The 25,038-nt window shown below is 40.4% G+C and overlaps 2 protein-coding genes across 5 annotated transcripts in view; both read left to right on the forward strand.

Annotated features, from left to right (window-relative positions):
* Nucleotides 1-25,038, forward strand: part of RABGAP1L (RAB GTPase activating protein 1 like) — a 150,750-nt gene that overhangs the window by 25,129 nt on the left and 100,583 nt on the right. For all 4 annotated transcript variants that reach the window (XM_053391190.1, XM_053391191.1, XM_053391188.1 and 1 more), the window contains exon 14: nucleotides 5,688-5,838. In XM_053391190.1, the coding sequence (XP_053247165.1) occupies nucleotides 5,688-5,838 (151 nt within the window). The remainder of the gene's footprint in view (nucleotides 1-5,687; nucleotides 5,839-25,038) is intronic.
* Nucleotides 14,044-18,476, forward strand: GPR52 (G protein-coupled receptor 52). The gene has a single exon (XM_053391214.1). It carries the CDS (start codon nucleotides 16,280-16,282, stop codon nucleotides 17,372-17,374), a length of 1,095 nt encoding a protein of 364 aa, XP_053247189.1. The 5' UTR covers nucleotides 14,044-16,279; the 3' UTR covers nucleotides 17,375-18,476.

Genomic DNA, 25,038 nt, shown 5'->3' on the forward strand with positions numbered 1-25,038 from the left:
TTTTAGCCTTCCCCATCCCTCCAGATCTTTCTTAATTCGATTCCAGACCAGAACATAATTATTTTGAAACAAATCAATATTTTTTGGAGTTAACCATATTCCCAGATATTTAACCTTTTTAACAGCTTCAATACCTATTTGTTGCTGCAGCACTTCAGTCATTGTTTGGTCCATATTTTTGATTATGATTTTAGTTTTTTTCCTGTTTAGCTTAAAGCCTGCCACATCACCAAACTTTTCAATCTCCTCTAACACTTCAAGAGCACTATTCATCGGATCTTCCACCATTATTACCAAATCGTCGGCAAAGGCCTTAACTTTATATTCATTTTGGCCTACTGTCACCCCCTTTATCCTTTCATTTCCCCTGATTGAATTCAGAAAAACCTCCAAGACCATTATAAACAACAGAGGTGAGAGCGGACAGCCCTGTCTAGTACCTTTTGATATTTCAATTTCTTCTGTTATCACATTATTCACTATCAATTTCGCCTTTTGTTCAGTATATATTGCCTTAATTCCGTTCAAGAAGTCATTTCCCAATTCCATGTATTCCATATTTTTCAACATGAAATCCCACGATACATTGTCAAATGCCTTTTCGGCATCCACAAACATTAGCATTGCCTGTCTTTCGTTCCTGACTGTCAGATATTCTAACGTATTTATTATATTCCTCACATTATCCCTCATCTGTCTGCCAGGAAGGAAACCCGCTTGGTCCTCATGAATAATTTCTTGTAACACCTTTTTTAGTCTCTTCGCCATTATTCCTGCAAAGATTTTATAATCCGTATTTAATAGGGAAATCGGTCTATAATTCTTTACTTGTGTTTGATCCGCATCCTCTTTTGGAATAAAGGTTATAAATGCATCTTTCCAAGTCCCCGGAATCTCTCTCTCTTTTAAGATATTGTTCATTACTTCTTTTAATGGTGTTGTTAGGGCTGTTCTCAACTCTTTATAGTACCTTGCTGTAAACCCATCTGGTCCTGGAGATTTCCCATTTTTCAATTCTGTAATTACCTCCCTAATCTCCTCATTATTAATCTGGGTATTCAGCCTTTCTGTTGCTTCTGTTGGGATCTTCTGCACTTCTTTTCCTTTTAAATATCTTTCTATTTTTCTCATACTGTTCTTTTCTTTATTCCTATACAAATGTCTATAAAAGTCCAGAAATCCTTTTCTAATACCCTTAGGGCTAACTATCTCTTCTCCTTCCACATTGATTTTGTTTATTGTACTTTGTTCTTTCCTTTTCTTAATCTGCCAAGCAAGCCATTTTCCTGATTTATTTGCAAACTCAAAATTTTTTTGTCTAATTCTTTTAATGTTCCATTCCACTTCTTTATTTATTATCATTGCAAATTGAGTTTGCAGAGCTTTAATACTTTGTCTGATTCTTATATTGTTTGGTTTTTTAATTAACTTTTTCTCATTTTCCATAATTTGTTTTAAAATCTCTGTCTTTACTTTCTCTCTGTTCTTCTTTTTGAGTGAATTTTTTTGTATAAAAAACCCTCTCATCACTGCCTTGCTTGCGTCCCATACTGTACTCATCTTCGTTCCTTTATTACAGTTATCCACAAAGTAATCATTCACTTTCTTCTGTGCCTCTTGGATGAAATTTTGATCATCAAATAGGCCTTCATTTATTCTCCACCTGAATGATCTTTCTTCAAAGCCTTTAAGTTCTAATTTGATTGGACTATGATCTGAAATTACTCTTGGTTCAATTTCTACCTGAATAATTCTTGGAGTTAGTTCACTCGAAATCCAAACTTGATCGATTCTGGACATCGATTGATTTGGTTCTGAGTAGAAGGTGAATTGTTTTTCTAACGGGTGTTTTAATCTCCAAATATCGATTAAGTTACAATCTTTAACCATTTCGAAAAATGTTTTAGGTAATTTACCTTCTTTTGTCCCACCGTCTCTCAGTCTGTCCATTTCTATTGACACTACCCCATTCATGTCACCCATCAGAATTATTTTTTGATCTACATATTCCAGCAGTTTTTCTTCCAAGTTTTTATAAAAGTCAGTTTTGTTTCCATTAGGTGCATAAATCCCAACAATTATTAATTTTTCACCTTGCCAATTGATTTGGACAGCTATGATTCTTCCCTCTTCATCCTTAAATACTTGCTGAGCCTCAATTTTGCTTTTTATATACAATATCACTCCTCTTTTCTTTTCTTTGTCTGAGGATATAAATTCATTTCCAAGTCTTTTATTAACCAAAATTTTCCTATGCCTTTTCGCCACGTGTGTCTCCTGCAAACAGATTATATCTAAGTTTTTTTTCTTTAGAAATTGTTCCACCTTGTTCCGTTTTTTTTTATCGTTCAATCCATTAATATTCCAATTCCATAATTTTAACGCCATTTTATTTCCAAGTAATCAAAAAGAAATTTTCCCTATATAGTAGTTCTTTATAATCTTTCTTCTTCTTCCTCCTCCTCCTCCTCCTCTCCCTCCCCTTCCTCTTCTCCCTCTAACCTTTCTCCCGATTTTTCCCTCTCCCCCAAATCCTTCACGCCTTTAACCTCCACTCCTCCTGTTGCTCCTTTAAGTTCTTCTTCTTCTTCCTCTATTAACAATTCCTTATATTTCCTCTGAAATTTGCCTATCTCTTCCGGGCTGGACAGTCTGTGTCTCTTATTTTTATAAGTAAAGGAGATCCCCTCCGGGAACTCCCATTTGAATTCAATATTATTCTTTTTAAGAATTTGCACCTGTGGCTTATAGGGGTCTCTTCGTTTTAACAGTCTAATTGGAATGTCTTTAAAAATAATTATATAACTCCCATCTATCATTAGTCTTTTTTCTCTATTTTTTTGGAGTACCAAATTTCTCATATCTCTATCCTTGAAGATTATCAAACAATCCCCTGGCAATCTTCTTGCCCTTGTCGTTCTCACTTTCATTCTGAAAGCATTCTGTACCATACCTGCTATCTCTTCTGCTTGGTACTCCAACCATTGTGCCAATTCTATTACTAATTTTTGTCTGATGTTTTCACCTTGGTTTTCTGGGACCCCCCTCAGCCTTAGGTTAACTTCCCGTTGTCTAAGTTTGTTCATGGAGATCGCATCCCACATTTCCTCTTGTGATTTATTAGTTTCTAAGAGACCTACTCTAATTTTATCATCTTCACGTTTCAGTTCTCTCATTTCCAATTTTGTCTTTTTCATTCCTTCCTCTAATACATGAGTTCTTTTGGATACCTCTTTAATTTGGCCTTTCAATTCATTTACAGTTTCATCTATTTTCTTATCCATTTTCCCTATCTTTAAATCTACCTGTTCTATCTTTGTTTCTAAATTCTTCTCACTTTGTCTAATTTCTGCAAACATTTTTAAGATTTCCGATCTAAAATCTGATTCTTGCTTGGACCCCTTTCTTTCTACTGGAGTCCCCCCATTCCCACCTTTCTTTGGTTGATAGGACATTTTCAGTTAAGTGTAAGGAGATACTAATAATAATGGTAATTCAATTCTATCAATAATTACAAAACTCAAGACCAGTTCCACTAGAACATCTGAAATAGTGTTCCAATAATTTCTTCTTGGTGTCCCCAGTTAAGCTAACCCCCTAAGTAAAGTATTCCAACATCCCACCAAAAAGAAAGTCAAAGATCCAAGTTCAGGGCTTGTCTTCTTGCCTTCTTTATCTTCTTGCCCTCAATTGGGCTAAGTTCCACTACAAATCCGGTCAGCAGAAGGGTCCAAAAGAAATTCAAACAAACCAAAATCCTTCTCTCAGGTGTTTAAGTCCAACTTTCAGATACTTTCAGAGACGTTAAGCCAGCCCAGGGAGGTTAGCAAATGCTAACAAAGTGAGTTGTAGTTTCTTTCCCATCCACCAGAGGTCTGCCAACAATTGAATGAAGAAGGAAGCACCCGGAGAAAAAGAGGGGGAGGAGAAGATTTTTTCCAATTCCTTTCCTCAGAGAAGGAAAGGTAATGTCAACTATAGTCAATCTATTTATTAAAGTTTCCAAGTTTTCCGAGTTTCAGGGGGGAGGGGGGCACCAATACCGTACCTCCCTTTCCCTCTCTCTTCTAAAACACAAAAAGCAGTAAGTAATGGCGCCCACGCCGTAGCGCGGTAGAGTCTTCCGTTACGCAGAACTTTCAAAGATGAAACTGAGTTCTTCCTCTTTCCCACTATCTCAAAGAGGGCTAGATTATATCATACAGTTTCCAAATGTTACCTCTTTGCTCCCCCTCTACTTTCCTCTCTTGCCAGATATTTTGTATCCTCTAATATAGTCTTAAAGGGCGTAGAGCGGGGAGAAGAACTTTAGCCGCTAGCGTCACTTACACTTTTTTCCGCTTTGCTTAGGTCTCTGCGTCCACACTGATTTCAGATAAAAGTCGAGCTCTTTTTGACTTCCTCTTCTTCGAGTCTTTCCTTAGATAACATCCACTTTAGTTTTATCCCTTTTTTCAGGCTCGAATTCCTTTCTTTTGAGAATCCAGCGCTTCTCCTGCAGGCTCGGGGCTTCGCGTTTCGGAGACAGCTATGGCTTCCCTCAGCCCGCTTCCCCCCCCGCCATACTCTTCGCTCCCCAAACGGAGTTACCTGACGGCTGGGAGGTCCGCTTTTTGGCTCCGCGGGAACCAGTGTATCTGAACGCCCACCAGATACTTTTCAGGGGACCACGGCGCCCTGTGGAACCCCTATTTTCCTCCGAAAAGCTCGGGATTCTTCTCTAAGGAAAAATCCCCGCCTGACTCAGAGTCGCGCTGAACCGGAAGTCCAAAATCTGTCCTGAATCTTCCAACATTCAGCTTCATTGCATGTTCATGAGTCCTAGTGTTATGGGAGAGGAAGAAAAGACTTCTTATTTTATGATTTTATGAACTTCTATCTTGTTGCCTCTTACTGGCCTTTCCTCTAAACTAAAAAGTCCCAGACGCTGCAAGAGTTGGGAATTGGACATATATTCTGATGTCAGAATATTAAGCTCTCCCTTTTGATATATACCATATTTTTTCGTGTATTGGACCAGGTTTTTAGACTCAAAAATCATGTAAAAAAACTGGGGTCGTCCAATACACAGATAGTGGCATGGGCCGGGGGAGAAGCAGGGCGCTGCCAGCCATTTGTTTGGCAGGAGTGTGGCTTCCCCCGATGCCGCAGCAAGCCTGGAGCGATCTGGGGGCATTTCCTGCCCGCATCTGCGTGGGGGGGGGGAGAAGCTGCTCGTTGGCGCAACTTCCCCCAATGCTGCTGTGTGCGGTGGGCGCTGCCTGGATCTTTTCCCCTGCATGGCGACATTGGGGGAGGTTGCGCTCCCACACACGGGATGGCAGGCGGGAGCGCAAATTCCCCCGATGGCGCTATGTGCAGGAAACAGTCTAGGGAGTGTCTCCTTCCCAAAGCTGCCTGGAGGGAGAGGCTCAACAACTTTGGGCCATCTCCCCATATTTTATTGAAATTGAGTCCCCAAAAATGGGGGAGTCCTTATACATGGGGGTATCCTATAGACAGAAAAATACGGTAAGTGCAGGAGTTCGCCATTCCTACTGTCTTCTCATCACTAGGATAGTTGAGAATTTGTTATGGCAAATCTATTTTTCCTATTTTATATTAGAATATTTCAAAGTGACTGTGTGTGTGTATAATTTAGGCTTGCACTGTTCAAATAAGCAACAACTTTCCTACCTTTTTCTTAGGCATAGTAACCTTAGTGTGAGACCAAAAGGACTGTCTTCGCTGGTGAAGCGTGGTGTTCCAGAGGCATTAAGAGCTGAGGTATGGCAGTTACTAGCAGGATGCCATGATAACCAAGCAATGTTGGAAAAATACAGAATTCTCATCACAAAGGTGAGTCTTTCGAAAATGTTCATTGATATGATGTATTTATATATTAAATCAGATCTCTCTGCATGTGCAACAATAGAGCTATATCGTAAAAAATAAGTGTAAAGAAATTTTCACTAGAATACTTTACTGCTTGCTGTGGGTACCCACAGATTTGATTGAATTAGGAATGAAACATGTGGCCTTGGTTATTGATACTGCATGGCATCTAATGTTCTGTGTAGATGCTAAAAACTGTGATGTAGGTTTTTTTTAACAAACTTGTTCCTCCTCCTCTGAGACCCTTATTCTCCATGATAGCAAGGCTGTCACTTGGCTGCTTTTATAATTTTAAAAAGTTTAGCCTGGGTGTCTTACTGTATCAGGCTCATACCTGCAGCCCTGAGGTCTAGTTATATGCTGCTTAGTGTATTGCTGCTGTGCTCTTATGAATGGAAAAAGTTGACCTAAATGTTTATGAGAACCACTGTGCTGTGTCCCTGATAAGACTCTCCATATACATGTACCCCAGGATTTTAATTCTTTTGGTATCTACCAGCTTTCAGCCTTTAAAGTTTTTATTGAAAGAGGGAGGGATCCAGATGTGATAGAAGCAGTTGATAGGTAGAGCTTTTCTTCTCTTTCACATTCTGTAATTTTTCAGTTTACTTGATACCATTAACTATGGAATATTTCATTAGTACTATCAGGAGAAATATATTTTGATCCCAGTGGTACAGTAGACTTACGTTGACAGAAGTTCTGGGATTAATTTATCAGCAGTGGACTCTAATTTTAAAAAGTGGCTCATGTGATCATACTCTCACTGACTAGTATAAAAGAAAAGGATGTTTGCAAGAAGTATATCTATATTGTATATAAGCCAAATAATTCTTTTGCCCTTGTTTTCTATATGGGGATACCTTTTTAATTTGATTCCCTCCCCCTCTTTCTTTTTCTTTTCTCCTCCTGTGATGAGGCTGCATTTTAATTTTAATGTTTCAATATTTTAATGTTGTATTTTAATTTTGTTTTTAAGTTGTATTCATTCAACTTGTTTTTATTATTGCTTGTTAGCCGCCCTGAGCCCGGCCTTGGCTGGGGAGGGCGGGGTATAAATAAAAATTATTATTATTATTATTATTTAATATTAAATCTAATACTGTTTAGAATATTCCACTTTCACAGTGATTGCTTTTTGCATATATGCAGTTGGAAAGCTTTAACACACACTTACACAATCCAGTGAGCTTTGAATGTTTATCTCTCTCTTAATACAATTTTTTTTATTTGAATATGCATTTATTGACTAAGGATAAATTGGTTTTAGTATATTTTAAAACTTTTTGTAATTGATTTTATAATATAGAGTTGAAATTCTGTTTTGAAAGTTATTACCTATCCAGAATTTAGGTGAACAAGGTTATTAATCTAATAAATTCAGCAGAGAAAGATACAGCTAAGTGTGTCATTCATTTAGCACCAACACTGTTTCTAAAACATTACAGAGGTGATCATCTGCAGAATGCACATTTAACGCAGCAAAGTTAACAACAACTACAATTTTATCTTAAACATTTCAAAAGAGAACATTGCTAAAGGAAGTGAAATATAAAATGCACATTTAAAACAGCATAATCAACAAGAGAATAAAATTAAAATACAATCAAAAACGTACAGCATATCTGCTGCTGTAGGTAAGATGGTCTCTGAGCTCTTCAGCAGCCTCAGCTTTTGTAGCTGGAGTCAATCAGGGCCCTGCCGTCCCATGATTCATGATTCATGCTTCCTGTTTATGGTAGCAGCCCTTTTGTATGATGCAGTTCTGCCCTTAGCAGCAGACAGTGGGGTTGGATTGGAAAGACGTGGATTCAGTCCCATCACACCCAAGACGCTTTCTGAAAGACCATGGGTCAATCTTCAACCATCAATCTGGCAAAGCACATAGCGTTGTAGGAATGAAATTAGGCTTCATGTTGCCCTGAACTTTTTGGTTGAAGGGTGAGATTTCTTGATCTCTCTCTCTCTCTCTCTCTCTCTGCTGTTATTGATTCTTGCCAATCAAACCTTTTTCCTATTTTCATTGCTGTCCTAGGAAAACAGATTTTTGAATAACTTCCTGTATTTTTCTTTGTTATCGGATGCTTCTAGCTTTCCCTACTTTTTGAAAACAGCAATCTTGTTATCACAAGTAATGTCCACACTTTTGAAATCTCATGAGAAGCTAGAGGATTTTGAATTGGAGATCTGATGCAGACTGAGTCACATTTTAGCTAATCGGAGTGTAGAATGCGTATTAAATCCTAGAATGAATCCTAGTATATAATAAAAACTGTTTGTTAGAATCTGAAGATACTTAAACAGAACAAAAATTTGTTTTCTTATTCAGTGTTTTGATACATGTTTGCTTTGTTCAACACCTATTTTTCTGTAGCACTGAAGACATGTATTAATTCTGCTCTCTATAGGAGATTTTATAAAACAATATGTGTAGGTCTTTTGAAAGTTGAGTCATAGAAGTTGGCTGAGATTGATTTGATTTTTCTACTTTTGACTGCTTTTAAGATCCCAGTTGCCATAACAACTTTATTACCTATTTTTTTTCTTTAGCAAATCAGTTGCCATAACAATAAAATACAGCTTTATGAATGTGACCGCGTTTCTTTTTGACATTCTTCATTTTTATAGAAATACCTCGTGGTTGGGGGTTGTGTATATTTCTTAAAATATTAAGCCTTCAATCTAGCATTCTGCGTATTCCTGGATGAATCTCACTGAAGCCAATGTCTATCCAACTGTGTATTTTCCTGTTTCTTTCCAAGCCAGCACTTGGACATTATGAAATGAATCTGTTCATATAATCTATAGGCCAGGAAAGGGGCATATGGCACAGGCACTTAGTGACTCTTCTGTGTCCAAGCCCCTCCTCCAACTTGGGGAATTCGGTTGTCCTGTTAGCTAGCCCTCGAGTCTGCAGTTGTTGTTGCTGAATCCCAGGTTGGCTCTGAGTAAGATTTCCCCCATCCATGATCTGATGGATGAGAAGGCTGATTGTGGTCTGTACCACTGAGACCTGGGTGAGTAAGCAGGGTGGAGTGGGTCTCCCCCAACTGTGCCCACCTAGATACTTGGTGCACAATCAGGGCAGACTTGAGGGTCCAGGAGCGGAGGTTGCTGTGTCTATAGAGATTCCATTTGCCTTTCAGGCTCTCTGTCCATTTGTGAGGGTGATCTAGAATGTGTGTTCCTGGCATTGGGTTATTAGGACAGATTAGAGATTCTGCTGGTTTACTAGATGGATGGCAGGTTGCCTGCTCTTGATGGAGTTACACTCCCTCTAAAGGAGCGAGGACATAGCTTGTGGGTACTTCAGGATTCTTTGCTGTCGCTTGAGGCTCAGGTGGCCTTAGTGGCGTGGAGTGGAGTGGGTCATGTAAAGCAGATGTTACCTGTGTTTTCTTTGTAGCATAGGAGTCCCATAGCTATTAATTTTTAATATTGCTAGATCTTCTTCATTGTACTTGTATAATTAAGAGAAGCAGTGCATTGCATTGCAACCTAATTGAATTGCATGTGATGGAGGACATCTGTTATGGTTCTCTCTGTCTCTTAAAGTCGGTGTGGCATGCAAGCTCATGTTTAAGTATTCAACAGTCAGGATTATGACTGGCTTAACTGAACTAATATTGGGGGTGACTCCAGGGGTTCAGCCTGGCTCTGTCTGGATATCACACCTTGCACAAGCCAGGCTCAAGCTCACCTAGTTGCTGCTAGCTCACGTAGCTCACTTTTATGTGAAAAGTGGACATTTTGTGTCTTGCATGTCCTCCTCTCCCTTTGCTCAAAGTCATCCTTGTCTGTTCTCTTTTGCCTTCCCCCTCTCTGACTCAACTTATTTAGTCATATAGACCAATTTCCACAAGTTATCTGGATTGTTGATATTCCCATAATTATTGGCAATGTTGTTCCAAACACAGATTTCCAACAGGACAATAAAGTGTGATATGATATATTTATGTTACCTGTTTTCTCTCATTTCTGGGGTGGAAAAATACTCTGCAAGTACTCTTAGATATGTTTTACATTGTGGTGTTTGTTTTGCAACATTTTGTGTTCCAATATGTTGTGACCTGCCTTGGAAGAGGTAACCCTGAAAGGCAGCCTATACATAATAAAATGAAAAAAGCAATACCAGATTCATTGTGACTAATAATGTATCTCTGTGTATGGACTCAGCAAAATTAACTTCATACAGTATTCTTGATTCTAAATCCATGAAAGCACACAATACAAATTCACACACTGCTAGCTGTAACTTGGCCACTTTCCTCCTGAGTAGTTGAAACAGACATACACCGTCTGGGGCTTTAAATCCAGTGTGGCCCCATTTTGATTGGTTCTCTTGCTACCAGTCAGCAGTTTCATGCTGGTTACCAGCAGCTTGGATAACACATTTACTTCGGATTTATTCTTTTAATATTCCCAGCTTTGCTACCGACTTCAGAGGAGTGGCAGCTCTCTTCTGTGCCCTTTGGTCTCTTGCTCAGTCCTCCAAGGCACTTTGATATTACTGTTACCAGATTAATAGCAGTATGTCAGCTTCTGACAGTTTCCAATATTTATTTCTACTAATTTATCACTGAGCCTTAAAACTTGCTGTGTATCACATCAAAAATGCGGCAACAGAAACATACAATAAACTTCAACCACATGTCTGTGTCTAGCCAGTGCTTCCCTACAGGGCCGTCTTACCCATAGGCGCTAGGGGTGCGGGGCACCCGGACGCTGGGCTCTCAGGGGCGCCAGGCCGAGAGTCCGGGGCCCAAGAGTGAGTCCGGGGAAGAGCCCGCCCGTCGGTTGGAGTGCCGTGGCAGGCTCTTCTACTGCAGGCAGCTCTGCACCGCGAGTTCGGGGGCGACTGAGCCAGCAAGATGCTGAGGCGGCCGGCTGGCTCCGCCTTCCTGTGCACCTGGGACTGGGCAACCTGGGGGGCGGGGGGGGGGCGGGCGCTGGGTGGATCTTTGCACCCCGGTGCTGCATATGCTTGAGACAGCCCTGCTTCCCTATAAAGGGCTTTGGAAATGCTCCACTTATTTCTACCAACAAGGTGTCATATGAAAGCCCATGGCAAGTATTGGCTGGGATTGTGTAGTCCTAAAGCACTTTTGTGCTATGTGGGCTTCAGCAATTTAAAATTCTGACTACTACTCACTATTATGCTATGTTAGATTTGGTTCTAAAGAAGAGAGTCATTTCAGTTGAGGCTTTTGGAGGGTGCAAGGAATTTCAGTGTGTGTTTGTGTGGGACTTGAAGAATCCTAGTGCATAAATTCATATATAGCTTTTTGGATCCCAGGTATGAAGTTTAATTAAACAGATGTAGCTAAATAACTTTTAATTCCAGTTCTGAGGTGTTCTATGTTCCGTTTAGCATACAGCAGGCATGTCCAACGTCTGCTGGTCTGGCCTCTGTGGTAGTTTATTTCCTGGGGTAAAATCCTAAAAAAAAACTTCAATCCCAAAAAAAGGTCAACAACTTTGGTTGGCTCTTTGGTCAGCCCTCACGGCCCTTCACTTTGTCAAATCTGGCCCTCTTCCAAAAAATTTTTGGACACCACTGGCATACGGGGACCTTTCACGGAGCTGTACTGACTTGTATCATAGCAAACAAGGCAGTTCAAACTGGAGAGCCTGTGACACCTCTTTCTACCAATGATATTACAAGATTTCAAACACATGCTGCCAGGTGGTGTTTGCAGGCTGTGGGCTCTAAACATGCTAATACTATTACAGTATGCTAGCTCAAGAGAAGCTTAGTATGAAAACTGTCTTCATACTTAACAAGTGCCTTTGGCAGTTGAACTGGTGCAAAATAAAGTTACAAATTTTATTGGTAAAAACTATTTAAAAATACAAAGCAAAACCACCAAATCAGAATGGCAGAAAGAATACCACCCAGTCTCTCCCATCCCCTGGCTGAAGGGCTGGGGTGTGTGTTAATATGATGTGTAGGACTCACCCACTGGCAGAGGAACTTGGGGGGCGCGTGCACAGCTCCAGGTGTCATCCCTAAGCGGGGGTGACATTCGTGCTCCGCCCGCCCACGACTCGGATTCCCACGCCTACCACGGGTGGGTGTGCAGCTATCCTGTGCCTGGGAGGGCACCCTCCGTGCCCCTATGGAGCACGTGCCTGCGCCCCTTGGGAACGCGTCCGCCCTTGAAAGGGCGGGCATATGCTCCGCCACTGGATTCACCCCCACCCAACCAGCGGAAAGGAGTGGAGGCCCCAGCTTTGCCCTAGCACATGGAGACCCACTGCTGGTAGTAGTCAGTAAGGTAAAGGGACCCCTGACCATTAAGTCCAGTCGCAGACGACTCGGGGGTTGCGGTGCTGGCGTTTGTCCGCAGACAGCTTCTGGGTCACGTGGCCAGCATGACTAAGCCGCTTCTGGTGAACCAGAGCAGCGCACAGAAACACCGTTTACTTTTCCGCTGGAGTGGTACCTATTTATCTACTTGCACTTTGATGTGCTTTCGAACTGCTAGGTTGGCAGGAGCTGGGACTGAAAAACGGGAGCTCACCCCTTTGCAGGGATTCGAACCGCCGACCTTCTGATCGGCAAGCCCTAGGCTCTGTGATTTAGACCACAGCGCCACCCACATCCCTGGTAGGAGCCAATAGAAAGCCCCAAAGCTGAGGGTGTTGTGGGGTGCTGGCAGCTTTAGTTCTACTTTAGCCCAAGCCCTGCAGAACCCAGGTGCTGACCTGGAGCTGGGGGGGGGGGAGAGACAGAGAGAGAGACAGAGAATATAAAAAACCCTGCTCTCTCTCTCTTTCTGAGCATTGACTCTTTCTGACTTTTTGGCAATTCGTTTGGATTGGGATTGACTTAGTGGTCCAGAGAACTAACTGGCAGAAAACGGGAGACTGGCAGAGATATCTCCAGGAGTTTTTCTGAGTTCCAGTGGAAGGATATGGGTGGGGGGACGGAAAGGGAAGAGGCTTCCAGATTTTGGGGAAACTTAAAATAATTATTCTTGAACTATCACTTGACCACCCTCCACTCAGATGCAGCTATGCTTGGTATGCAAGAAGCGTTCTGGGACAAGACAACTCAAAAAATTGTAATTGTTTATATCTAAGTATATATACCTCGTGTTTACATAATTGCTTAGTAGAGAAGTTTGCAGTTGACTGTCTCTTTTAGTGTACAGTGGTACCTTGGTTTAAGAACAGCCCTGTTTACAAACTATTTGGTATACGAACTCCGCAAAAATGGAAGTAGTGTTCCGGTTAGCGAACTTTACCTCGGTTTAAGAACGGAATCCGAATGGTGGAAGGGCACTTGCGGTGAGAGACCTCATTAGGGAAAGCACACCTTGGTTTAAGAACGGACTTCTGGAACGGAATAAATTCGTAAACCGAGGTACCACTGTATATGGTCATAGTTCCATGCTGAATTTAGTTACATAAAAATATCAAATTGAATAATTGTGTGTATCTTCTATTTTTGTATGTACCTGCAGTCCATCGGTGGAAAAGAATAATAAAAACAGCATGCTAATTAAGTATATTTTGAAAATCTGAAATTTTCCATTGTGGCCCTGTTCTGTCTGCGGATCACTCTCTGATCTATTAGCTGCCTTGGAGCAGCTCCACACCGGATAGTGGCAGCTGCGATTATCTCTTTCTACTATTTGTCCTGCACCCCTCCTCACTCCCACCCTCCTGACAAAAACATCTACTCTAATTTTATGATTTCAGGGAATCTAATGATACAGTTAGTGAACTGTTACCTTAATTATAATGTTTGAATTTGGATTCGGAAGTGCTATTAGAAATAAAAGTAAAATTCCATAGACTTGATTTTGTTTGTAATTAGCCCAACTGTTTTAATATGGAATTGTAGTGGTAATGCATTTTTAATCTGAGTTGCTGTATAACATGACTTAATTAAGAGTTTTAGCATTAGTTGTAGTTGTTTTCCTATGTGTGGTTATGTAAACAAATGTAGATGAATCATTTTTACAGTCAACCTTTATTTATATGCCTCTGTATTATGAGTGTGATAGTAATTTGAATTATAAAGGGATTAAAGGAAGAGCTTCCAAGTTTTACTAATTGCAATAAAACACATTGTAATTTCAAATGATAAACAATCATTTGACTTACAGAGGGTTGGGGTTTTTTTAAAAAACAACAACACACCAAACCCTTATTTATGTGTTTAATAATTAAGAGCTCTTTCTTCCCAGTAGGGATTAGATTACTGCTGACTCGGGTTAGCTGCTGCTCATTTTTAGTGCACTAAAGGTATCTTTGGAGCATGTAAGTTATTCCTATGGATATTTTCGTTGCTTGTTTGATGGAAGAATGTAGCTCTGCAGAAGCACGCTTTCCCTAAAATCCTCAATATATTAATTGAGATTGGTCACTTTCAATTGTCTTCGTTTGTCATTCTTATTCATGGCTTGCTGTAGAAGGCTATAAGCCAGCATTGTCCCTGGCAACTGTTACCTAGTGACAGTTTCAGCTGCAGTAGCCATTGGTTGTTCTTTTGATTGGGGCTGAAGGACCGAGTCACCTTTCTGATGGCGAGTTTTTCTGCATCAGCTAAGGATGCGGAGGAGGGGCAGGTTTAGGTGCAAGCTGTAAAATCACAAGAGAGCATGTAAGAAATAGCAATAGCATTCTCAAAACTGATCACAGTAAATAGGATTTCTGTGTCTATACCGCAGCTCCTGACAAAGCAAATATATATGCAAGGCACCGCTTCACTGCTTTGACAAGAGATTTTAATTTTAACAGTATTTTAATTTTGAGATAGATTGAACTGCTTACAGATGAGCAATGGGCAACGTTCTGTGGATGCTATAAAAGCATAAGGACCTTCAGCACAGCATGGTGGTGATGGACATGAGACATGAAACTTAGAAAAGGATGCTTTCTATTCATCCCACTGCTGCAGCAGGACGAGAGAAAAATCTTTTCTTTCTCATGTAAGGAATCCTTTTTCCAGAAGGCACAGCAAGGATCATTAAGCAGTGCCAATGCGATTCCAGCACTTCAAAAAGAGAAAAGAGAGTCTGCTGTTAACATAAAATTGAAATGACCTTGGATTTTCTTTTTAATTAAAATATGTGAGCTGAGTAATTTCTCCTGTATCTTTAAATGATTAACAATGCATTTGATCTGGGTGTGGATGGTGGGTGGGTTAAAAAGCAAGACTGCTGCATGCGCTGAATGAAAGATCCATACAGTAGTCAAATACCTGCTTATTAGTGAGCATCAAAGGAGCCTTCTTACCCCATTGGATGTGTCAGAGTGGCAGATGTAATGGATGTGGTAATATTTGCTTCTGAGATAAAGAATTTTTGAAGCAGATGGTTATCGTTTTAATTGTCTAATGAAATGCGTATGTAGCAACTGAGGAAATGAAGCCTGAAGACTAATGGAGTAATAGAATGCAACGACAGCTTTTCTTGTTAAATCATCGTTTCATTAGCTTCTTAGAAGAATTTAGATGAGAGTTAATTATCTCATTGTGTTGGGACATACGAAAGAATGTGGACATCACTATAGAGGTGAGAAATGACATGGATAGAGCTATGAACTTCACTGTAGCAGCTGTGGCTTTATTTCTAAAGAATTTTTTTATCTTTTGTTGCTCTTGAAATTAAATGCAAGACAAGTTTGTCTTCCGTGAGAACCTTGGATTACCCTATTGACGTCTAATATTGTAACGGACAGCATATCTTTCTAACTGGCTTGACTGAAGATCCAACATGTCTATTTGTTTCTTTCCTTTATTATACGTGGTCTTGTTAACTAAATGGAGAGGATATTGTTCATCGAAGGGACGAACCTGTTCTTCATGTAGTGATTGCTGCCCCAACATATTTCTTTACTCGTTACCAAAGACTAATGACATTTGTTTGCATTAAGATGCCCCAAATCTTGACCTTAGTAATGCAGAATGAAGATGATACAGATGACATTATGCCTTGAAGAAAGCCGAAGGATACAATATATTAGAATGAGCATCTTATTAGACTTCTTATCTACTTTGCTTCTAGTTTTTAGCTCCTAACAATTTTTGTTTTAGAAAACATTACATTGAGAATTTCTACCCAGTACTCCCTCCTTCACGTTTCCCCCCAGGAAAATGCACTTGCAGAGATTTTTATCATGACATTATATTTTACTCTCCTTTTTGGTGTTTCTCTCCTCCAAAAGTACAGCTTAAACAAAGTGCTTTGTTTAGAAGTGCCTTGTCTTTTGCTAAGGAAGGAATGAGCACAGGAAGAAGCTGAGCAGTGGCCTTTTTGCCTCTTTTCTGGATTGTAATATGAACAGTTTTAGAAGCAATTCTAAAATCTACCCAGAGAAATGGATATGTAAACAAAATTAGCTGGTGACTCACAAATCACCTAGTTCTGAGTTTTGAACACATTGTTACGTAATGCAGATCATGAACCAGTCCACTTGGATTGAGTGGAAAACTCTGAATATGAGCGGTAGCATTGTGAATGTATCTGAGCATTACTCCTGTCCAATTGGTTTTGGACACTACAGTGTTGTTGATATCTGCATCCTTGAGACTCTAATTATTGTCTTACTAACATTTTTAATTATAACTGGTAACTTAACAGTAATTTTTGTCTTTCACTGTGCTCCACTGTTACATCATTATACCACCAGCTATTTTATTCAGACTATGGCATATGCTGATCTTTTTGTTGGGGTGAGCTGCTTGATTCCTACCTTGTCATTGCTGCACTATTCTACAGGTGTCCATGAGTCTTTGACTTGCCAGGTTTTTGGATATATCATCTCTGTACTGAAAAGTGTTTCTATGGCCTGTCTTGCTTTTATTAGTGTGGATCGCTATCTTGCTATCACAAAACCACTTACCTACAACCAATTGGTTACACCTTGCCGGTTGAGAATCTGCATCATTTTGATTTGGTTGTATTCCTGCCTTATTTTTTTGCCTTCTTTTTTTGGCTGGGGAAAGCCAGGTTATCACGGAGACATTTTTGAATGGTGTGCAACCTCTTGGCTTACCAATGCCTATTTTACTGGCTTTATTGTGTGCTTGCTATATGCTCCAGCAGCCTTCATCATCTGTTTTACATACTTCCACATATTCAAAATCTGCCGGCAGCACACCAAAGAGATAAATGACAGGAGAGCTCGTTTTCCGAGCCATGAAGTGGACACTGCTGCAGAAAGTGGGCATGGCCCTGACCGGCGCTATGCTATGGTTTTATTTCGTATAACCAGTGTGTTTTATGTGCTCTGGCTCCCCTACATCATCTACTTTATGCTGGAGAGTTCTAGGGTGCTGGAAAACCCAGCACTGTCTTTCTTAACAACATGGCTCGCTATAAGCAATAGTTTTTGTAACTGTGTTATATATAGCCTCTCAAACAGTGTTTTCAGATTGGGACTTTGGAGATTGTCAGAGACTGTGTGTTCATCTTGTATACCTAAAAAAGACAGCATTGTTCAAGACCCAGTTCCTAGAAAACGGGCTAATTCCTGCTCCATCTGAGAACTAAAACAGACAAATACAATGTGATATTTGGGCTAGGTAGTATTCTATCCTTTGGAATATTGCTGCAATAAACAGTCAATAAATATTTATTCACTGCAAAATGAATTATGGATTGAATGGTGATTTGTAAGAAAAACATGTAGCTGGAATGGTCAGAGATGGATTCTTGGTGAAATTGTGGTACAAGAGGGAATCACTGGTAAATGTAGGGCAAAGCTTCCAGTAGTGTGAACTAATCTGTTCAGAACTAAAGAGTAATTCATCAACAGTAATAGTGAAATTGTCACATATTATATATGTGGATGAATTTGTAGTATTATGTTGTATTAAGGTAAATCTTGTTTGATGCAGTAAGTGATGGATTATCAATTACGTCCTTAGGAAATATATGTTTTAATATGAGGCAGCTTCAATCTTGTAGTTTTGTCGCTTGTACAAAAACATTTTTAAACTACTGTAATTTTAAAATTAAATATATTTCTTTGCAGGGAAATAATGTAAAGTATATTTTAATGTTCTAGTGTAACACATATAAATGACTTAATACTTTTCTGTTCTTTTGGAGCCTTTTGTTCCCATTGCTCAGGCATATTATTTATTCTGGGGTCAGAAGCCCATATAGTTGCCTCTTTGCCCCCTTATAGCTACTGTTCTCAAGCTGTTTGAGGGGACTGGAGTAATTTTAGGCACAATGTATGTGAGGGGCAAGCTTTGAGAGAATATACCGTGGAGTGAAACAACAGTTAAATTATTGAAATTAACATGTATTTTCTAGTGCCTACTAAATTAGCACAAATTTATGGAGTCTTTTTGTGCTAATGCTTTTGCTTTGTAATTTATTGCATATGCAATAACATCAAATAGCAGTGTGACTTAGCTGCTCAATAACACTTTTTAAATGTAAATTTTAAAAAGCAGGTTCCACTTTAGTTATATAGTTGTGAATGTATCACAGTTTGCATGAGCTCAGCATGTATATAACACTGTATATTTTTTAAAATGATCATTTTGTATTCTGTGCCTAATGGTTTTCCTAGCATATTGTTAAGTCATTGTTTTAAATTTGGGATAAATAAAAATTTGAGTTGACTTTACAGAAGTACTTCTTGCAGTCTTAAATGCGTATTAGGCAAATCTTGTTAGGGGTTCACAAATTAAGGGGTTTTGTGGGGGACTTGCGTTGGTGCTTCCATAATCAATTTGTGAGGACTCATTAAGTACGGTATGTAGGGCATGATCCAGTTCATGTTACAATCAGTGGGACTTAACTTGTGCTGGATTGTACTCACAGTTATCAGTAATTTATATAATACTGATTTTGGCTCAATCTGCCACATTCTGACTGTTGCTTTTAACATGTGTACCAGATATTAAAATAACATTTTAAATGTCTGCCCTATAATTTCTTATTTTACCAGAACACTAATAATGAAATTCTCCCTAGAACCTTTTGCACCAAAGGTTATGTACTTTTGTGTTGAGTATACCTGGTGTATCCAATGGGGAAGGCGAAACACTTGACTTATTATCAAAGACAGTTTCTTAGGGCAAGATCCAGTGTTGTGCCAGTGGATGCAATCCACTCCTCCCCCAGCACCTCCCCAGTCTGCTCCTGAGGGTTCCCAAAAACTCCAGAGCAGATCTTAGGTATGTTCAGAGGGCTGCCAGGTTGTGGGAGGAGAGGAAGAGCAAGTCCAATTTCCTTAATAGAAGTCCCTTGCATGTGGGTTGTTGATACCACTGGGTGTCACCCTCAGTAATTTTCAAATTCCAGAGTATTTGAGACAAGTTCCAGTACTGTTTCTGAAACAAAACTCTGGGACAAAATATAGTGCAAAGATTGCCAAAAGATAGCGTTCACATTGTGTATCTGAGAGAAGGAAAAACTGGGTATACAAGCCCATACAAATGAGATCATTGTGATAAGGTCCCCCCGCCCCCCGATATGCAGGAGCTAGAAATAGTATTTTCTACTCTTTCTGTTTGGTTTTGTTTAAAGAGGTTGGGTGTTTTAAATATGTAGCCCTAAAATCTGTAGTTCATGCTTTAGTTATGGTTTACTGTTGTGAATTTACAGGTATTGCATGGGAATTGTTTCAGAGCAGATTGGCTTTTAAGCTTGGTGGCAGGACCTGTCTGGTTGTTGTTTTTTTTTAATGTACACTGTCTAATAATTATAGGACATGGGCAGCAAGATAAGTGTGGTGGCTGTGGAGTTTCCTTGTTGTCTGACCCCTTCATATATTAGTAAACCCTCTGTGGATTCTTAGTTTGAAAACAGTTCTAAACTACTTAAAATTTAAAAATCTCTTAAAAGTATACAAAAATACAATGTAAAAATAATAAAACAGTATCACAAAACAGAAACAATATAAAAGCCTCTGGAAGAGTATAATAAAATCAGGAATTCAGTAAAACAGGGTTCATTCTTATGGGTCAGGGGAACCCTGGGCAAAAATATTTGTTTTTACAAGTTGTCTGAAGCAACTGATGGATGGTGGTTCACCTGTTGCAGAGGAAAGGGCATTCCACAATGCATGGGCAATTGCAAAAGATGCCCATTTTCAACTCACTGCCTTGTGATATTCTGTATAGTGTAGTATCAATAGTAAAAATTCTCCAGATTATCTAAATGATCTTACAGGTTTGTACAAGCGCAGGTGATGTTTCAGGTCCCCTGGTCCAGAATTGTTCAGAGCTTTATATGTTAGTAACAAGACTGAATACTAAATAGCTAGGCAGAAGCCAGTGCAATTCATTCAGCACAGGTTTATATGTGCATGTCCAGGTGCTCCACTCAAGAACATGGTCATTGTGTTCTGCACCAGGTACAGCATCCAAACTAGTCTCAAGAAAGGCCATACATAGGGTGTATTAAAAAAAGGTAAAGGTAAAGGACCCCTGGCAGTTAAGTCCGGTCGCGAACGACTCCGGGGTTGCGACACTAATCTTGCTTTACTGGCCAAGGGAGCCGGCGTTTGTCTGCAGACAGTTTTTCCGGGTCATGTGGCCAGCATGACTAAGCCGCTTCTGGTGAAACCAGAGCAGCGCAAGGAACATAGCTGGCAAGTGTCCCTTATTTGAAGGGACAGTCCCTTATTCCAGCGCCATGTCCCGCTGCTGTCCCTTATTGATGGATATCCCTTAAATGTCCCTTAAATGATGTCCCTTAAATTTCAAAGGAACCAGCTCCTCTCACTCCCTCCCTCCCGGCCGGCCAGGGAGGAGGGAGGCTCCAACTGTGTTACTTGGCTGTGTTGCTCACCCAAAAAGAAGTCTAAGAACGACTGGGGGGTGGAGCTTGCATGCCTTGAGTGTGGCTAGTTAATGCAAGCTGAGGGGGTTTTTGAATGCTTGACGCCATTTTCTTGCACGTACTGCTGCTAACTTTGCAGTGCAAAGCCAGGCCGGGGAGCCATCTTAAGTTGAGGCTGCATAGGCCTTGTGGTGCATGTGATTCAGATTCTATTCAGTTGAACCTCTGGTTACGAAGTTGGTTGGACAGTTTTCTTGAAGCTACCCAGCATGAGTTTGACCAGACTGCAGGAGGACAGGAAGACTGGAGTGCCTGGAACAGGTGAGGCTGCAGGTCCCTTATTTTGGCTGCTGGTCCCTTATTTTCAAATCTGTAAGTTGACAGCTATGGCAAGGAAACGCCGTTTACCTTCCCACCGGAGCGGTACCTATTTATCTACTTGCACTTTGACGTGCTTTCGAACTGCTAGGTGGGCAGCAGCTGGGACTGAGCAACGGGAGCTCACCCCGTCGCCAGCCCAAGGCTCAGTGGTTTAGACCATAGCGCTAGCTGCATCCAATAGGGTGCATTGCCGTGGTCCAAATGTGAGATTATCAATGCATGAATTGCAGTCACCAAGTTAGCTCTGTGCAGGAAAGGGTGCAGTTGGTGTACCAGTCTAAGTTGTTGGTTCTGGTCATGGAGGTCACCTGGGTCTCTGATGATAAAGACGGACCTGGGAGCACTCACAATGTACCAGTTCCTTCAGAGGGAATGCAACCACATCCAGATCTGATAAACTCTCCAACTCCCAGGCATGGGAACTGCCTACCAGGATTCAGTCTCCATTTATTCACCCTCAGCCAGCCCACCACTGCATCCAGGTTCTGATTCAAAACAGTCACAGCTTCTCCTGGTTCAGATGTACAGTGGTACCTCGCAAGACGAATGCCTCGGAAGACGAAAAACTCGCAAGACGAAAGAGTTTTTCGTTTTTTGAGGTGCTTCGTAAGACGAATTTCCCTATGGGCTTGCTTCGCAAGACGAAATGTCTTGCGAGTTTGTTTCCTTTTGAAGCGGGAACTGGGCTGGCAGGGAGCGAGCGAGGGAGCGACCTACCTTTTCCAGAGGGATCCTCTTCTGGAGAGGGCACAGAGGAGGCAGGTGGGCTGGGATCCAGCGGATCTGGCTGGGTCTCTGCGCCGCCTCTGCCTCTGCCTCTCTCTCTCTCTCCCCCTCCCCACGTGGCTGCTCCATTTTGCCCTAACTGCGCGAAGGCAGGAGGAGAGGGACCAAGGAGGAGGAGGAGAAGGCATCCACTGTGCTTGGGCCGCCGCGAAGGCGCCTTTGCGGGGGTGGGAAGAAGCTGGGAGCAGCTGCCGAGACTGTGGGGAGCCCGGTGGCGTGGCGCAAGGTAACGGGGGGAGCAAGGGAGAGTCCGCGCTGGGCGCTTTGTGTGTCCGCCCTCGGTTCCTGGGCTCAAACTTCCTTTGGCACCTCGTGGAGAGAGAGGGAGAGGAGCGGGCTGGGGCTTTGATGTGGGACGCGGTTTGGCGGAGCGAAGACGCGGCAAGGCTTGGCGACAGAGGAAGGGGGGCTGTTTTCGTGGGGAGGTGGGAGGGTGTGTCTTTGCCTCTTCCCGGCAACAGATCCTCCAGGCTGGGGAAACTCCTCCTGCTGGGGAGCGACCCGCTTTGTGCTTTGCCCGCTATCCCATTATAATACAGTACCAGGGTGCATCCATGCTTCGCAAGACGAAAAAATCCGCAAGACGAAGAAACTCGCAGAACGGATTAATTTCGTCTTGCGAGGCACCACTGTAACAGAGAAGCACACAAAGAAAAAAACACAAATGCAATAGCTTTTGCTTCAGCCCTCTCTGTGTGTGGCTGTCTTTAAAGGCTGTATTTGCTGCTTCTACAAATTTGAGGGAGGGGTAAGCAGTCATAATGTGGGAACTTTATGGATCATGTAAGAAGTTTTGTTTTTAATAATAAGCATGCACTGTGTAGGTGGAAAATAAAATGTCACGGGTGGGTGTGTATGCTGAAATCTAGCCCCCAGGCAGAGGAAGATGGCTGCTTTAAATTGCATGCAGTCTAGAAAAACAATTTGAAGTGGTTTTGTAATTCAGGGTTTAATTTGGCCACCTATGGAAAGTAAAAACTTTTTATGTTGACTCACACAACGACTTTGTAGTGTTCTCTGAACAAAGAGTTACTGGGTCTTTACAGCTAGAAAGGGGATGGTAATGTTTGTCAGTTACATCGTCAGACCCTTAATAGTGTGTCATGTATTCTGGATTTTTTACTCCTTTAATCTTTCATGCTAATATATCTATAGTGCACTGTGCTTGTGATGGAGAAGGCCCTTCACCATCACATGATCTGAACTGGATGGTATGAAACGTTCACAAATATTCTAAGTCTCAGAACAAGGCTATGGAAATGTGTGCAGAACAGTCTGGGAATAAAACTGCATACAGGCCAATTGGGTAAATAAGCCAGCAAGATATTAAATTTTTTATTTATATTTCAGAAAATATAAAATAGTTTTTATATGAACAGTTATGACCTGCTGTTTGTAAGGATTTTATGACACCATTAGAACATTAGATGAATGTAACATTTCAGTAGAAAATCAGTATAGAACATTATCTTGTTTCCTAAGATAAATTTTCTTCTTCGGTCTAATCAGATTACAATTTTGAATGATCAGTTGGTATTAAAAGTTAGTTAAAGAAAGAAGGAAATGAGAAGTAGATTAGCTGTTCACAGCATAAAAGTGTATTCTGCAAATTGTATTAACTGGGTAGACTGAGGCTGATATCGAATGCTAGTTATCTTCAGAGTAGACTCGTTGAAAAATATGGGCCCATTGATCTTTTTGAGCCTACCTTACGTGGATATCGCCCTGGGTAAAACCCCCAAAGGGGCTGGTAGCAAAATTCTGAGGAACATCTTTAGAAAATATACATGCAGTTATTAGAGGATTTTGCATGTTTGATTATAGTGTGATTATAAGTCCATTAATAGTAAAAGAGAACTTTTAGACCTGGAGCAAATTCAGAGAATGATGCCATTAAAGTTATGGTACTCTCTCTGGAAGATGACTGGAAAAAACCAAAATGAAACGGCCTAGAGGTGCTACTAGACATTTTTTTAAAAATATTATTTCTGTTTTGACTGCTTCAGACCAACACAGCTACCTACCTGAATCCAAAACCAGATGAAGGTTTCATTTTTGGAATAATAAATTTTCAGAGTAGTTTTTACAGTTATATCAAAAATTACTGATTTGGTTATACTATTAGAAATACATAGACCAATAATTATGAAATTATTGTGAGGTTTAACAAGTTAACTGTTTATATTTGGACAAATTTTTAGCTGTACTTTATTGGAAGGAGAAAAATAATTATTTTCTTAATGACAATTTAAACAATTTATTTAACTAAAACAATAACAATATATCATATGTATCCATGTTTGTTAACTGATGTGGTTAAACAAAATTTTAAAAATAAAACTTAGACTCAGTTTTAGCACACATGAAAAACTTAAACAAATCCTTATTTCCTGATTAATAGCCTTTGGACTATAATGTAACTTAAATAGAAAACTATATTTAGAAAGATTTTTCCTCCAAAAGCATTTTATTTTAAGAAGTCTGATTTAAATATATATTTTAAAAATCTGATTTTTAATTTATTTATTTTTAAAAAATCATTGATTTTTATCCACCCTGATATATAAGAAGAAAAGAAATTATGGAATTTTGGCCCAATATGTGATCACAATGGAGAGACTTCAGTACGGAATAATAGTGATGGGAATTAATGGAGGTAAAGTTAAAAGCAAAATATGGTTGACATTTATCAATAATAATAACAATTAGGGAAAAAGAAATGATTGATTCTGAGACACCTTGACTTAAAAGAAATATTGTTTAACAGAAGGTGGAGAAGATAGAATGTTAGAAAGAGAGAGAGAAACACGCTGATGGAAAATTGGAAGTTTTGTTTTTGTATTTTTTTCTAATGTTTCTTTTTCTCCTATGTTTTTTCACTCTCTTTTTTCTTTTACTGTCCGACTCATTTTTGTTTCCCTTTTTTGTTTTTTGTATGTTCTTCTTTCTTGGAAGTCCTATGTCTGGGGCCTTTATTAAGGTCCAGAGATTGTATACTGGTGGCAGGTGGTTGATGGAGGACCCTGGGTGAGAGACAGGGAAATGTTGGTCTCCCAGGGTGAGGGGCTGGGAGGACAAAGGAAAGATCCCAGGTAGTAGTCTCTCCCTCTATGGCAGCCCCTTGGTGAAAAGGAGGGAAGCTGAGGATAGGGAAGAACTTGATGGAGATAAGGAAACAGGAGCACAGATCCTAGAGATCAGGTCAAGAATGCAAAATATTGAGGTACTACAAAAGTTC

Source organism: Podarcis raffonei, chromosome 6 (assembly GCF_027172205.1).
Source record: "Podarcis raffonei isolate rPodRaf1 chromosome 6, rPodRaf1.pri, whole genome shotgun sequence".
Lineage (NCBI taxonomy): Eukaryota > Metazoa > Chordata > Lepidosauria > Squamata > Lacertidae > Podarcis > Podarcis raffonei.